Raw genomic sequence first — 18,624 nt, 5'->3', positions numbered from 1 at the left:
CCCACAATGAGCAGCATCCTAAGTATGGTTTCACAACTCCGACGGGAGCCCTTCATTGGGCTGTACATTATTATTCAAGACATACACAACTTGAGTTATTTAGCTAGAGTTATTTAAATGGTAATTATGCAGTCAATAATAACTGGATCATCTGAATTCCTTTCTTTCATCGCTGCTGTCCAGTAGTGGCCTTGAAACGTTTTGAATTCTGCTTCTTCGCCCTCTCTCGGCATCCACTCTGTAGTTGATTTTGTCTCTCATCTCTTGTCGGTTGTTCTAATTTCTTCTATCATAATCATATCAGTGACATGTTTTCTGTATTTATTCATTCCCGAAGCTACCTCTTCGACTTACTCCTAACGTACTACTTGACATAGATCTTTGGGAGTATGCTGATGCTCCGGAGCTCTGGGTTTGACTCAACAATGTTCCCCGGTGTGCCTCAGCTCTTCCCAAACAGCACTTGTGGATGCTCAGCTGCAAATGAAACTATGCATATAACAAGAGGTAGAATGAGACCAAACCAACCTGGCCTGGCTGCCCGTTCTGTCCAACATCGCCCGTTCTGACACCAGGCGACAATTCGCCTTGCAGAATCCTTGATGTGCAAGACAAGCCACACATTTAAAAGTGTGTTCAAGCCACCGAGCCAGTTTAAGCTTCAGGCCCTCTGCTTGGACAATCTCTCTAAAGAACCTCAATGTCACTTTCAGGCAGCATACCGAGTCGCAAGAACAAGCTCAGGCGTAGCCACTGCGCACTTCGCGACAGATCCAGCAGTCCAACCAACTGGTTTTGACCTTTCACGCCATCTGTCGGTAAAGCTCAATAATCGCTTCAGATGTGGACCGATTAGAGGTGCTGCAAATGACTACATGTGGGGTCTTGTCACTCCCTCCTTTGCTGCTGTGGCCAATTATATATAGGCTGCACACACTGGCAAGGACTGCCCGGTACTCTCATTGACTTGTAAAATAAATTCCCTTTCTCTTTGCAAGTTAATGGTTGAGAAACTTAGACGAACATACATGATTCTAAACAAAACATTTATTTTTATTTTACCAGGTAAGGCCTCCTGAGCTATATAGCTATTTTTCCGAAGCAACCTGGCCACAAATGATAGCCCAATGAAGTGGCTTATCACGTGGCAATTTATAGCAGCCAAATACTCGAAATGCATATTTCTAAATGTGGAGGGAAAAACCAGAGGACCGAAATAAAAATCCATGCAACCACAGGGAGACATGCAAACTCAAAAATATATAGGCGTCAGGGTCGAGATGAAACCCACGAGCGTCTGTATACGAGGCGAGGTAGTTAACATCTCACTGTTATGTAAATGCAAAAACATGAAAAAAATAAAACACTACAAATAGAGAATGAGTTCCGCTCTTTACAAAGCGCTCCTCACTTTAAAAGTGTACACAACACATGGCTGGAATACAAGACTCGTGCAGTTTCAAGACTGCAGAGATAGAAAAATTACGATATAACAAAACGGTTGGGAGTGAAAACGACCCTGTTTAACAAAGTGTATAAGCACTCATTAATTTGCTGAAATCCTCTTAATACATCGAGATTGCAGAGCTTGTGGCAATTGTTGACACCAACTCTCCACGTGGCTGCCTTGCAGCTTGTCTGTGGTTCCCCGGCGATAGTGAGAAGTAATTAGTATGAACGACACAGATAAAACTAAACATTATTCCAATAAAGTGAAGCAAAGAAGGCTCCAGTAGCTTGCACACATTACAAGAATAAGCCCGGACAAGATCCCGCAATTGGCGATGCAACAGAAAAGTGAAAGGAAACTGGAGTAGGAGAAGACAGAAAACCAGGCGGATAGATGAAGACAACGGATGGAGATTAATTGGAAATTAATTTGGCCTCTTCATCACTAACGAGCAGAGGGCGACTATGACGATGATGTTAACATGAGACACAAAAGTGCAGCAGATGCAGGGCCTCGCCTTCCAGGCAGGTAGGCCGTGGTAGTGGAGGTATCCGTGGCGTAGGAAGTGGTACAGCGGTGAGCCGGGCACGCTGTTGAAGTCCCCGCACAGCAGCACCGGCAAACGGCCGCCGTCCGACACTTTGTCAATCTCGGCGAGCAGCAGGGCCAGTTGGGCAAGCTGCAGACCGTTACACAAGACGTGCAGGAAGAAGGAAACAAACAAAAAGGCCATTACAAACTAAAAATACTGGAGCACACATGAAAATAAATAAACAGATTTGGCTTCCTGATTATTTTGATTATGAATTATTTCCTTCTTGCTGGACATGGAGGCATCTGCTTCGAAGATGCAGGACAGACATCACGCTGAGAACTACTGAAGGCCATCCTTGACAGACGGCCAACAATGATAGCATTCTTTCTTGAACACGATAAGCAGTAATATTAACTTAATGTGTTTATATATAAAGAAAGCCTGAATGTTATCAAATGAAAATAATTACGTGACAGTCATGAACACATTTGTTTACGAAACTGAATAACTACCAATGTAAAGGTACATTTTCCTCCACTCAACAACACATTTGTTTACGAAACTCAATAACTACCAATGTAAAGGTACATTCTCCTCCACTCAACTCAAGTGGAGGAGATGACTCGTGGTGCAGCAGTCTTATGCATCGAGCTATAAATGTGGCCACTCCAGTCTGATTCCAGGCCACGGGTAACATGAGTGGCGACTGATAACCTAACCGCTCCTTGGCTCCACTTCACCAATCCACGTGGCTAGGGGTTGATTTAGTCCACCATCTCTCTGGGGTCAATAGAATGAGTAAAATTTTGTGGGTAAGTCCACAGTGGTTGTCCAATGGCAGGACTTGTCCCTGCCAACGGGATGTTGACTTTCCACCACTGGCTCAGGGCTGTGATAGACAAACACTGCCTCAATGTTCATCATTGTGTTTAGTTTGCTGTCTGTATTTAGTTTGTTGTCTGTATTTAATTTGTTGTCTGTATTTAATTGTTGTCCTTCCCCCCCCCCCCACCTCCGATTAGCACGGTTGGCTACGTATGGCGCGAAAGAAGTTCAACATACACAAGTACATACATTTGAACAGGAAATCACTTTGACTCTTGAGAAATCAGTGGCGTATTTATAAATGGATTACCCTGTAATAATAGCAATGTTTACAACCTTAACATTAAGACAGACAAATCGTTAGTTATTCAACAATGAAAATAACAACGTTAAGACACCAAAAACTATATAAATGTACCTTGATGTCCCCCCTTTTGGGATTGAAGAGGAGATGTGTGTTGGCAATGCAGACACTCGGGGGAAATTGTGCATAGGGTGCTGAACTTGTACCCTAGTCAACAAAAACAATAACATTCGTGAAATTATCATTAACAACACAATAGTGATACGACTGGAATCCATTACATTTCCTCGAGTCTAGAAAAGGACTGTCAATATTGTAACTTTACTTTTCTGCACATCCTCATAGAATAGGAGAACAGTTAATTTTATTATGAAATGTTGACACAAGGGACATTTGCAGACAATGAAGTTCTACAGCAGAGCTACCGTGGCAACAGCAGTGTTCACAAAGGTTTTGTTCTATTGAAAATATATGTAGCTGAGCAGTATAAGAGACACCAAACACACGCAGATTAGTTAATTAGATGGAACGTGTCATCGTTATCATCAACAATTAATATTAATACAGCACATCTCTCATCTCCAGCACATCTCAAGAAACCACGTGGCAGGGCACCCCCCGGCAGCAGCTGTCTCTGTGAGGCACAAGGTGAACGCAGCGCTGGTCAACTAGCGGGCGGTAGTCTGCCAGTAGGGGGCAATGTTACAATGTAGCTTCCCAATTAAGCGATTTTAAACTAATCTTCAAACTGCGATGCTGGCTCACGCATAGCGTCACGGGATCTTTAACGGCCGCTGTGAAGCAGACGGCAAGTATTTTATGGTTCATACACCCGCGGTGTGAACAAGGGCGTTCTCTGGGCTCGAACCGCATCTGCAGGGTATGACGTTAACGGGTGTACGACCTCTTGGGGCAGTGGCTGGAGCACGGCGATGGTGCCCACGTTGTCTCGGTCCATTAATGACACCCCGGGCCGGTAGTACTCCACCGCGTGCCACGAGCGCAGGGAGAAGCGCGACCTCTTGAAGCAGATGGCGCAGCCATCGTTCTTATCGCCAGTGCGCATCTTGTAGTGGCAGCTGTAGCCTGTGTGGCAATGCATTGAAAATTTAAAAAAAAAAAAAAAAAAAAATCGGCCAATAATATTGTGAACTTTGAACGAAGAAGCTTGCACAGCGTTGGTCAAGCTCTCTATCACGCACCCCCACACGTTTCCCTTTGCGGCTTTGACTTAATGAGTTGGTAGAATAATGTGAATGGTGGCAACTCTTGTAATATTTCTGTGCAATGCTGCATTCCAAAAAAAATGCATTTCAAAATATTGTATTAATTTGAATACTACTCAAAATCATGCATTCTCACTACAAATTACATTATAATAGCTTTTTCAGTGGCAAGACAAAGTTGGTACATTGGACTCTTGCAGTCAAGTGCAATTAATCCTGAAATTCATTATGCTACAGTAGAAGTAATTACACCAAGGGTGGTCCATGTATCTTAATTTTAAATCAAGTCACATCGCTACTATTGTTCTTCTCAAAAGATAAGGAAAGAAGCTTGAAGAAACACCATACCATGTTCCCTTGAATACCAGGCCTGGCTCCAGTTCCTATTGGATGGGAGGACGGGCGAGCTCTTGTGTGGGGGCCATCAATAGTGATATACTGTATTCGCGCCGCGATAGTGAGATGTTAACTACCTCGCCTGGTATGCAGGAAGTCGTGGGTTAGATCGCAACCCTGAAGTCTATATATTTGCAGTTTGCATGTTCTCCCCGTGGTCGGGTGGATTTTTCTCCAGGTCCTCCGGTTTTTCCCTCCACATTTAGAACCAACATCACGCGTTTACAGTGTTTTGCTGCTATAAATCATTCGTGGCCAGGTTGCTTCAGAAAAAGAGCTTCTTAGCTCAGTGGGCCTTACCTGGTTAAATAAATAAAAATTATAGGTTGATACCACGAAGGATAGTGAACTTGGGAGGGCCAAATGGACATTTGATGGGGTGGGGCCAACCCTAGCATCTCCCTTGCACCGGCCCTGCTCCATACCCAGTTTGATGAGATGAGGCTTCAACTGATCGATGTAATGGTCCTTTTGCACCTCCTGCAGACACAGTACCTGCAATAAACGAGTTGCATGTTACAATACACCTCACCAAACACACGACTGGAGGCTGTAAAAGTAGATTTGATATTTTTACATCAAGTGTTTTTTCATTCACTGATTAAACTAGCAATCGCAAGGTTAAACTGATGTTCATGTATTTTGCAATACCTTTCTTTTGTTATAAAAATTGTGAAATTAATACCAAAGTTGTAATTTCTAATGACAATCAATACAGTTACATCTGCAAAAATATGTTTAATTTAATATTTTAATCACTAACATATCCATGCACAATATTCAACGTAGAATTTTGTCCAGTTAAATGTAAATAACATAGCCTACATTGATGTATAACGTGCTAAGCATTGATACCAGATTTATAGGATGATAATTCATGAATGATGCTGCTAATAACCTGGAACATTATGGCATCCATTCATTCAACAACAATGTGACATCCTTCATTCAACAACAATGTGACATCCTTCATTCAACGACATTGTGACATCCTTCATTCAACAACAATGTGACATCCTTCATTCAACAACAATGTGACATCCTTCATTCAACAACAATGTGACATCCTTCATTCAACAACATTGTGACATCCTTCATTCAACAACAATGTGACATCCTTCATTCAACAACAATGTGACATCATTCATTCAACAACAATGTGACATCCTTCCTTCAACAACAATGTGACATCCTTCATTCAACAACAATGTGACATCCTTCATTCAACAACAATGTGACATCATTCATTCAACAACAATGAGACATCCTTCATTCAACAACAATGTGACATCCTTCATTCAACAACAATGTGACATCCTTCATTCAACAACAATGTGACATCCTTCATTCAACAACAACGTGGCATCGTTCATTCAACAACAATGTGACATCCTTCATTCAACAACAATGAGACATCCTTCATTCAACAACAATGTGACATCCTTCATTCAACAACAATGTGGCATCCTTCATTCAACAACAATGTGGCATCCTTCATTCAACAACAATGAGACATCCTTCATTCAACAACAATGATACATCCTTCATTCAACAACAATGTGACATCCTTCATTCAACAACAATGAGACATCCTTCATTCAACAACAATGTGACATCCTCCATTCAACAACAATGTGACATCCTTCATTCAACAACAATGAGGCATCCTTCATTCAACAACACTGTGACATCCTTCATTCAACAACAATGATACATCCTTCATTCAACAACAATGTGACATCCTTCATTCAACAACAATGATACATCCTTCATTCAACAACAATGCATCCTTCATTAAACAACAATGTGACATCCTTCATTCAACAACATTGTGACATCCTTCATTCAACAACAATGAGACATCTTTCATTCAACAACAATGTGACATCCTTCATTCAACAACATTGTGACATCCTTCATTCAACAACAATGTGACATCCTTCATTCAACAACAATGTGACATCCTTCATTCAACAACAATGAGACATCCTTCATTCAACAACATTGTGACATCCTTCATTCAACAACAATGTGACATCCTTCATTCAACAACAATGTGACATCCTTCATTCAACAACAATGAGACATCCTTCATTCAACAACAATGTGACATCCTTCATTCAACAACAATGTGACATCCTTCATTCAACAACAATGTGACATCCTTCATTCAACAACAATGTGACAACCTTCATTCAACAACAATGTGACATCCTTCATTCAACAACAATGTGACATCCTTCATTCAACAACAATGTGACATCCTTCATTCAACAACAATGTGACATCCTTCATTCAACAACAATGTGACATCCTTCATTCAACAACATTGTGACATCCTTCATTCAACAACAATGAGACATCCTTCATTCAACAACAATGTGACATCCTTCATTCAACAACAATGTGACATCCTTCATTCAACAACAATGAGACATCCTTCATTCAACAACAATGTGACATCCTTCATTCAACAACAATGTGACATCATTCATTCAACAACAATGTGACATCCTTCATTCAACAACAATGTGACATCCTTCATTCAACAACAATGTGACATCCTTCATTCAACAACAATGTGACAACCTTCATTAAACAAAAATGTGACATCCTTCATTCAACAACATTGCGACATCCTTCATTCAACAACAATGAGACATTCTTCATTCAACAACATTGTGACATCCTTCATTCAACAACAATGTGACATCCTTCATTCAACAACAATGTGACAACCTTCATTCAACAACAATGTGACATCCTTCATTCAACAACATTGTGACATCCTTCATTCAACAACAATGAGACATTCTTCATTCAACAACATTGTGACATCCTTCATTCAACAACAATGTGACATCCTTCATTCAACAACAATGTGACAACCTTCATTCAACAACAATGTGACATCCTTCATTCAACAACATTGTGACATCCTTCATTCAACAACAATGAGACATTCTTCATTCAACAACATTGTGACATCCTTCATTCAACAACATTGTGACATCCTTCATTCAACAACAATGTGACATCCTTCATTCAACAACAATGTGACATCCTTCATTCAACAACAATGTGACATCCTTCATTCAACAACAATGTGACATCCTTCATTCAACAACAATGTGGCATCCTTCATTCAACAACAATGAGACATCCTTCATTCAACAACATTGTGACATCCTTCATTCAACAACAATGTGACATCCTTCATTCAACAACATTGTGATATCCTTCATGCAACAACAATGTAACATCCTTCATTCAACAACAATGGGGCATCCTTCATTCAACAACAATGTGACATCCTTCATTCAACAACAATGTGGCATCCTTCATTCAACAACAATGTAACATCCTTCATTCAACAACAATGTGGCATCCTTCATTCAACAACAATGTGGTATCCTTCATTCAACAACAATGTGGCAACCTTCATTCAACAACAATGTGACATCCTTCATTCAACAACAATGTGACATCCTTCATTCAACAACAATGATACATCCTTCATTCAACAACATTGTGACATCCTTCATTCAACAACAATGTGACATCTTTCATTCAACAACAATGTGACATCCTTCATTCAACAACAATGATACATCCTTCATTCAACAACATTGTGACATCCTTCATTCAACAACAATGTGACATCCTTCATTCAACAACAATGGGGCATCCTTCATTCAACAACAATGTGGCTTCCTTCATTCAACAACAATGAGACATCCTTCATTCAACAACAATGTGGCTTCCTTCATTCAACAACAATGAGACATCCTTCATTCAACAACAATGTGACATCCTTCATTCAACAACAATGTGGCATCCTTCATTCAACAACAATGTGACATCCTTCATTAAACAACAATGTGGCTTCCTTCATTCAACAACAATGCGACATCCTTCATTCAACAGCAATGTGACATCCTTCATTCAACAACAATGTGGCATCCTTCATTCAACAACAATGTGGCTTCCTTCATTCAACAACAATGTGGCTTCCTTCATTCAACAACAATGAGACATCCTTCATTCAACAACAATGTGGCATCCTTCATTCAACAACAATGAGACATCCTTCATTCAACAACAATGTGGCATCCTTCATTCAACAACAATGTGACATCCTTCATTCAACAACAATGTGGCTTCCTTCATTCAACAACAATGTGGCTTCCTTCATTCAACAACAATGAGACATCCTTCATTCAACAACAATGTGACATCCTTCATTCAACAACAATGAGACATCCTTCATTCAACAACAATGTGGCATCCTTCATTCAACAACAATGAGACATCCTTCATTCAACAACAATGTGACATCCTTCATTCAACAACAATGTGACATCCTTCATTCAACAACAATGTGACATCCTTCATTCAACAACAATGAGACATCCTTCATTCAACAACAATGTGGCTTCCTTCATTCAACAACAATGTGACATCCTTCATTCAACAACAATGTGACATCCTTCATTCAACAACATTGTGACATCCTTCATTCAACAACAATGTGACATCCTTCATTCAACAGCAATGTGACATCCTTCATTCAACAACAATGTGGCATCCTTCATTCAACAACAATGTGGCTTCCTTCATTCAACAACAATGTGGCTTCCTTCATTCAACAACAATGAGACATCCTTCATTCAACAACAATGTGGCATCCTTCATTCAACAACGAGAAATCCTTCATTCAACAACAATGTGACATCCTTCATTCAACAACAATGAGACATCCTTCATTCAACAACAATGTGGCTTCCTTCATTCAACAACAATGTGGCTTCCTTCATTCAACAACAATGAGACATCCTTCATTCAACAACAATGTGACATCCTTCATTCAACAACAATGAGACATCCTTCATTCAACAACAATGTGGCATCCTTCATTCAACAACAATGAGACATCCTTCATTCAACAACAATGTGACATCCTTCATTCAACAACAATGTGACATCCTTCATTCAACAACAATGTGACATCCTTCATTCAACAACAATGTGGCTTCCTTCATTCAACAACAATGTGACATCCTTCATTCAACAACAATGTGACATCCTTCATTCAACAACATTGTGACATCCTTCATTCAACAACAATGTGACATCCTTCATTCAACAACATTGTGACATCCTTCATTCAACAACAATGTGACATCCTTCATTCAACAACAATGTGACATCCTTCATTCAACAACAATGTGGCATCCTTCATTCAACAACAATGTGACATCCTTCATTAAACAACAATGTGGCTTCCTTCATTCAACAACAATGCGACATCCTTCATTCAACAGCAATGTGACATCCTTCATTCAACAACAATGTGGCATCCTTCATTCAACAACAATGTGGCTTCCTTCATTAAACAACAATGTGGCTTCCTTCATTCAACAACAATGAGACATCCTTCATTCAACAACAATGTGGCATCCTTCATTCAACAACAATGAGACATCCTTCATTCAACAACAATGTGGCATCCTTCATTCAACAACAATGTGGCTTCCTTCATTCAACAACAATGAGACATCCTTCATTCAACAACAATGTGACATCCTTCATTCAACAACAATGAGACATCCTTCATTCAACAACAATGTGGCATCCTTCATTCAACAACAATGTGGCTTCCTTCATTAAACAACAATGTGGCTTCCTTCATTCAACAACAATGAGACATCCTTCATTCAACAACATTGTGACATCCTTCATTCAACAACAATGTGACATCCTTCATTCAACAACATTGTGATATCCTTCATGCAACAACAATGTAACATCCTTCATTCAACAACAATGGGGCATCCTTCATTCAACAACAATGTGACATCCTTCATTCAACAACAATGTGGCATCCTTCATTCAACAACAATGTAACATCCTTCATTCAACAACAATGTGGCATCCTTCATTCAACAACAATGTGGTATCCTTCATTCAACAACAATGTGGCAACCTTCATTCAACAACAATGTGACATCCTTCATTCAACAACAATGTGACATCCTTCATTCAACAACAATGATACATCCTTCATTCAACAACATTGTGACATCCTTCATTCAACAACAATGTGACATCTTTCATTCAACAACAATGTGACATCCTTCATTCAACAACAATGATACATCCTTCATTCAACAACATTGTGACATCCTTCATTCAACAACAATGTGACATCCTTCATTCAACAACAATGGGGCATCCTTCATTCAACAACAATGTGGCTTCCTTCATTCAACAACAATGAGACATCCTTCATTCAACAACAATGTGGCTTCCTTCATTCAACAACAATGAGACATCCTTCATTCAACAACAATGTGACATCCTTCATTCAACAACAATGTGGCATCCTTCATTCAACAACAATGTGACATCCTTCATTAAACAACAATGTGGCTTCCTTCATTCAACAACAATGCGACATCCTTCATTCAACAGCAATGTGACATCCTTCATTCAACAACAATGTGGCATCCTTCATTCAACAACAATGTGGCTTCCTTCATTCAACAACAATGTGGCTTCCTTCATTCAACAACAATGAGACATCCTTCATTCAACAACAATGTGGCATCCTTCATTCAACAACAATGAGACATCCTTCATTCAACAACAATGTGGCATCCTTCATTCAACAACAATGTGACATCCTTCATTCAACAACAATGTGGCTTCCTTCATTCAACAACAATGTGGCTTCCTTCATTCAACAACAATGAGACATCCTTCATTCAACAACAATGTGACATCCTTCATTCAACAACAATGAGACATCCTTCATTCAACAACAATGTGGCATCCTTCATTCAACAACAATGAGACATCCTTCATTCAACAACAATGTGACATCCTTCATTCAACAACAATGTGACATCCTTCATTCAACAACAATGTGACATCCTTCATTCAACAACAATGAGACATCCTTCATTCAACAACAATGTGGCTTCCTTCATTCAACAACAATGTGACATCCTTCATTCAACAACAATGTGACATCCTTCATTCAACAACATTGTGACATCCTTCATTCAACAACAATGTGACATCCTTCATTCAACAGCAATGTGACATCCTTCATTCAACAACAATGTGGCATCCTTCATTCAACAACAATGTGGCTTCCTTCATTCAACAACAATGTGGCTTCCTTCATTCAACAACAATGAGACATCCTTCATTCAACAACAATGTGGCATCCTTCATTCAACAACGAGAAATCCTTCATTCAACAACAATGTGACATCCTTCATTCAACAACAATGAGACATCCTTCATTCAACAACAATGTGGCTTCCTTCATTCAACAACAATGTGGCTTCCTTCATTCAACAACAATGAGACATCCTTCATTCAACAACAATGTGACATCCTTCATTCAACAACAATGAGACATCCTTCATTCAACAACAATGTGGCATCCTTCATTCAACAACAATGAGACATCCTTCATTCAACAACAATGTGACATCCTTCATTCAACAACAATGTGACATCCTTCATTCAACAACAATGTGACATCCTTCATTCAACAACAATGTGGCTTCCTTCATTCAACAACAATGTGACATCCTTCATTCAACAACAATGTGACATCCTTCATTCAACAACATTGTGACATCCTTCATTCAACAACAATGTGACATCCTTCATTCAACAACATTGTGACATCCTTCATTCAACAACAATGTGACATCCTTCATTCAACAACAATGTGACATCCTTCATTCAACAACAATGTGGCATCCTTCATTCAACAACAATGTGACATCCTTCATTAAACAACAATGTGGCTTCCTTCATTCAACAACAATGCGACATCCTTCATTCAACAGCAATGTGACATCCTTCATTCAACAACAATGTGGCATCCTTCATTCAACAACAATGTGGCTTCCTTCATTAAACAACAATGTGGCTTCCTTCATTCAACAACAATGAGACATCCTTCATTCAACAACAATGTGGCATCCTTCATTCAACAACAATGAGACATCCTTCATTCAACAACAATGTGGCATCCTTCATTCAACAACAATGTGGCTTCCTTCATTCAACAACAATGAGACATCCTTCATTCAACAACAATGTGACATCCTTCATTCAACAACAATGAGACATCCTTCATTCAACAACAATGTGGCATCCTTCATTCAACAACAATGTGGCTTCCTTCATTAAACAACAATGTGGCTTCCTTCATTCAACAACAATGAGACATCCTTCATTCAACAACAATGTGGCATCCTTCATTCAACAACAATGAGACATCCTTCATTCAACAACAATGTGGCATCCTTCATTCAACAACAATGTGGCTTCCTTCATTCAACAACAATGAGACATCCTTCATTCAACAACAATGTGACATCCTTCATTCAACAACAATGAGACATCCTTCATTCAACAACAATGTGGCATCCTTCATTCAACAACAATGAGACATCCTTCATTCAACAACAATGTGACATCCTTCATTCAACAACAATGTGACATCCTTCATTCAACAACAATGTGACATCCTTCATTCAACAACGAGACATCCTTCATTCAACAACAATGTGGCTTCCTTCATTCAACAACAATGTGACATCCTTCATTCAACAACAATGTGACATCCTTCATTCAACAACATTGTGACATCCTTCATTCAACCACAATGTGACATCCTTCATTCAACAACATTGTGACATCCTTCATTCAACAACAATGTGACATCCTTCATTCAACAACATTGTGACATCCTTCATTCAACAACAATGTGACATCCTTCATTCAACAGCAATGTGACATTCTTCATTCAACAACAATGTGGCATCCTTCATTCAACAACAATGTGGCTTCCTTCATTCAACAACAATGTGGCTTCCTTCATTCAACAACAATGTGACATCCTTCATTCAACAACAATGTGACATCCTTCATTCAACAACGAGAAATCCTTCATTCAACAACAATGTGCCACATTCATTCAACAACAATGTGACATCCTTCATTCAACAACAATGAGACATCCTTCATTCAACAACAATGTGGCATCCTTCATTCAACAACAATGTGGCATCCTTCATTCAACAACAATGTGCCACATTCATTCAACAACAATGAGACATCCTTCATTCAACAACAATGTGGCATCCTTCATTCAACAACAATGAGACATCCTTCATTCAACAACAATGAGACATCCTTCATTCAACAACAATGTGGCTTCCTTCATTCAACAACAATGTGACATCCTTCATTCAACAACAATGAGACATCCTTCATTCAACAACAATGTGGCTTCCTTCATTCAACAACAATGTGACATCCTTCATTCAACAACAATGTGACATCCTTCATTCAACAACAATGTGGCATCCTTCATTCAACAACAATGTGACATCCTTCATTCAACAACATTGTGACATCCTTCATTCAACAACAATGTGACATCCTTCATTCAACAACAACGTGACATCCTTCATTCAACAACAATGTGGCATCCTTCATTCAACAACAATGTGACATCCTTCATTAAACAACAATGTGGCTTCCTTCATTCAACAACAATGCGACATCCTTCATTCAACAGCAATGTGACATCCTTCATTCAACAACAATGTGACATCCTTCATTCAACAACAATGTGGCTTCCTTCATTCAACAACAATGTGGCTTCCTTCATTCAACAACAATGAGACATCCTTCATTCAACAACAATGTGGCATCCTTCATTCAACAACAATGAGACATCCTTCATTCAACAACAATGTGGCATCCTTCATTCAACAACAATGTGGCATCCTTCATTCAACAACAATGAGACATCCTTCATTCAACAACAATGTGGCATCCTTCATTCAACAACAATGAGACATCCTTCATTCAACAACAATGTGACATCCTTCATTCAACAACAATGTGACATCCTTCATTCAACAACAATGTGACATCCTTCATTCAACAACAATGAGACATCCTTCATTCAACAACAATGTGGCTTCCTTCATTCAACAATGTGACATCCTTCATTCAACAACAATGTGACATCCTTCATTCAACAACAATGTGACATCCTTCATTCAACAACAATGTGACATCCTTCATTCAACAACATTGTGACATCCTTCATTCAACAACAATGGGGCATCCTTCATTCAACAACAATGTGACATCCTTCATTCAACAACAATGTGACATCCTTCATTCAACAACAATGTGACATTCTTCATTCAACAACAATGAGACATCCTTCATTCAACAACAATGTGACATCCTTCATTCAACAACAATGAGACATCCTTCATTCAACAACAATGTGACATCCTTCATTCAACAACAATGTGACATCCTTCATTCAACAACAATGTGACATCCTTCATTCAACAACAATGTGCCACATTCATTCAACAACAATGTGACATCCTTCATTCAACAACAATGAGACATCCTTCATTCAACCACAATGAGACATCCTTCATTCAACAACAATGAGACATCCTTCATTCAACAACAATGAGACATCCTTCATTCAACAACAATGTGGCTTCCTTCATTCAACAACGTGACATCCTTCATTCAACAACAATGAGACATCCTTCATTCAACAACATTGTGACATCCTTCATTCAACAACAATGTGACATACTTCATTCAACAGCAATGAGACATCCTTCATTCAACAACAATGTGGCATCCTTCATTCAACAACAATGTGGCTTCCTTCATTCAACAACAATGAGACATCCTTCATTCAACAACAATGTGACATCCTTCATTCAACAACAACGTGACATCCTTCATTCAACAACAATGTGGCATCCTTCATTCAACAGCAATGTGACATCCTTCATTCAACAACAATGTGACATCCTTCATTCAACAACAATGTGACATCCTTCATTCAACAGCAATGTGACATCCTTCATTCAACAACAATGTGACATCCTTCATTCAACAACAATGTGACATCCTTCATTCAACAACAATGTGGCATCCTTCATTCAACAGCAATGTGACATCCTTCATTCAACAACAATGTGACATCCTTCATTCAACAACAATGTGACATCCTTCATTCAACAACAATGTGACATCCTTCATTAAACAGCAATGTGACATCCTTCATTCAACAGCAATGTGACATCCTTCATTCAACAACAATGTGGCATCCTTCATTCAACAACAATGTCGCAACCTTCATTCAACAACACCAATGGTCATTCCATCAAAATCGGCCTTCTATGATCGGGACTGGACACCAATTGCTACTGATCATTTTTACTCAGCCTAGTTTTATCGTTTGCCTTTTCCAAGTGAATATTTAGTGTATTTGTGAGCTATATTTAAATTCCAGTCCAATTGTTTTGTTATATATTCAAAATGTCCTAGCAATCATCATTCCTGTATTGTATCTGTAACCTGGGTCCCTCCTGGAAACCAGACTTTTAGTCTAAACAAGTCCTTACCTATTCTTGGTTCTTTCGGTAAAGTCACGTAGAAGGGAAACAATAAAATAATAAAAATATAAAACAATTAAATTCTCACGACGTTTCGACTACAACACAAGCAATCATCATCAGGTGTGAAAACCACTGCCATTTTTTTCAAATTTTCTTGCTGTGGTTTTCACACCTGATGATAACTGCTTGTGTTGCAGTCGAAACATCGTGATAATTTTATTGTTTTATATTTTTATTATTTGATTGTGTCCCTTCTACGTGACTTTACCGAAAGAACCAAGAATATGAATCCCTGCAGTCACGAAAGCTTTAAATCAACAATTTAAGTCCTTACCTAGTTAAACAATGAAGTATGATGGCAATGACATGTTTTGATTAATGTCACTAAGTTAGTAATTCATTTTACAAGAAAAGTGTAACTCGTCTTACAGTTTTACAAACAAATTAAAGAATGCAGTGGCTACATTGAACCATTTACTTTTGCTGCCAAAGCTTACTCTGCACATCCACAGTAAAACTTGTTGTCTTTCTCTTGGCATAGTAAATGGAAGTGCAAACTTTGCAAGAATGTATGTCAACAGCCAAGAGAGGAGCTTGTACTTTGGTCCACTAGATTAAACATTGACAGCTGAAAATGCCCTTCTGCAATTAGACCTGGAGTGAATTATACTTGCAGCAACAATGTGAGCTCCAAATTCCAATTACATGTTGATTCAAATCTTTACGAACGACACACTCAAAATTGTCCGAAAGACAATTGTAAATTATATTTTCCTAACGTTGAAAAAGACAATATGAATGCTTTCCTATTTATAAATAATATCCAAGTCCCATATTCAGTTGTAAGTTTATAGTTAAATTGGGAGTTCTAATAATTGTAATAAAACTAAGGGTTCATATCACATATTGACTAGTCATGGTAAATACATAAAAGGTAACCAACAAAAGTAAGTAAAAAGATAACAGGTCTCGAACACCAAATAAATTCGATTTAAGAAACAAAAGTCGTACAGCCAAAATAGGAATCCCACTGAAGAAATCATCACAACAAAGTAGTGGCATTGTAAAATGATATGGAATACTACAGCTGCCAAGGTTACTAATGCAATGATATCAGTACTCTTTGATACAATTAATAAAATAATGACATGAATAAGGCTGCTTCAGGAGGGGCAGTTTATAGAGTTACTGCTTGTTCTCCCATGGCCTACCTTCCCCGGCCATCTGTACTGTTGACTTTCTGTCTCTGTTAAAGCCCAAGCTCAAGACAATTTGCCCTGCCTATGACGATGACTGACCATCTCTTTTCTCAAGAGAAAAAATAAAAAATGGGATCTTGAGCTCGCGGTCCCATGAAGACACAATACAAATCCACATTGTTTGTATCGCACGATGTGAACGTACATCTGCATTGAACCGTTCGATCTCCTGGATCAGGTTGGGGAAGCGGTAGGCCCATTCCAGCACGCTGCGGTTACAGTGGCGGTACAGGTAGGCATTGTCCTCCAGCAATGTCTGCGACAGGATGTTGTAGGTCATCACACTGAAGGCCATCTGGTTGCGGAGGCCCAACACGTCCGCATTGCTGCTCCTGTCCTCCATACCTTTCCACCACCGGCAGTGACTCCCTGTGAGAACACGGGGACAAGGGCTATCAATACACTCGTGGCCGTTACCAGCAACGATTCTACGTGTAGTGTTGGTGCAACACTGCATTTACTTGCTCATGCTGCTGCTAGTGGAAGGGCCTCAAGTGGAGGGATATTTAGAGATAATGACGCTGTCCAGTCTTGTAAGAGGTGGGAGTACCCACATTTTACTCCATCACACACGTCCTGCTACTTGACCATGGTGTACCTATTTATGGGTAGACAGTGGCGGGTGGGAGGGTGTTAATAAAGGTGCCCATTGTTTCAACTGCCATCCCGGGAAACTGAATCACACTGATGACCACTGGATTGCAAACGCAGTGTTCTTACCATTCCATCGTGGCAACACCCCAACACAAACATTTGGTGGAAAATGGCCAAATTTTCAAAACATTTAGAAGTTTTGTGCATTTTAACAATAAGAAAATTGCTTTTCTGCCAACATATGAATTGGACTCAAATAGTTTTTCTGTTATGTACACAATAAAACATGTTTTTATCAAATGTCATGATTTTGAAGTTTGCGTCATGGAATGGCAATCTTGAACAACATTCATGTATCATATTAAATTGTACAAAGTATTGTATGATCATAATCAAATAGGACATGGTAATAAAACATGCATAGATTTTACTCAAGCAATTGTTGAATGAGGGCCCCCCGCATGACATGGATCATATCGATTATTTGACCATACTTCACCACCTTGGTCAGCGCTAGTTGGTGAAGACAGAAGGAGCATAGACTGGCAGCAT

At 39.1% G+C, this 18,624-nt stretch overlaps 1 protein-coding gene across 9 annotated transcripts in view; it reads right to left on the bottom strand.

Annotated features, from left to right (window-relative positions):
- Positions 1–18,624, bottom strand: part of ANGEL2 (angel homolog 2) — a 34,951-nt gene that overhangs the window by 10,013 nt on the left and 6,314 nt on the right. For all 9 annotated transcript variants that reach the window (XM_032963059.2, XM_032963055.2, XM_032963054.2 and 6 more), the window contains 5 exons: positions 17,624–17,847; positions 5,162–5,231; positions 4,019–4,200; positions 3,229–3,321; positions 1,968–2,129 (listed from right to left, as the gene is read on the bottom strand). In XM_032963059.2, the coding sequence (XP_032818950.1) occupies positions 1,968–2,129; positions 3,229–3,321; positions 4,019–4,200; positions 5,162–5,231; positions 17,624–17,847 (731 nt within the window). The remainder of the gene's footprint in view (positions 1–1,967; positions 2,130–3,228; positions 3,322–4,018; positions 4,201–5,161; positions 5,232–17,623; positions 17,848–18,624) is intronic.

Source organism: Petromyzon marinus, chromosome 29, assembly GCF_048934315.1.
Source record: "Petromyzon marinus isolate PM22_M1 ecotype Great Lakes invasive population chromosome 29, UKy_Petmar_22M1.pri1.0, whole genome shotgun sequence".
NCBI classification, from domain to species: Eukaryota; Metazoa; Chordata; class Hyperoartia; order Petromyzontiformes; family Petromyzontidae; genus Petromyzon; species Petromyzon marinus.
This window is presented reverse-complemented; position numbering and strand designations above follow the sequence as displayed.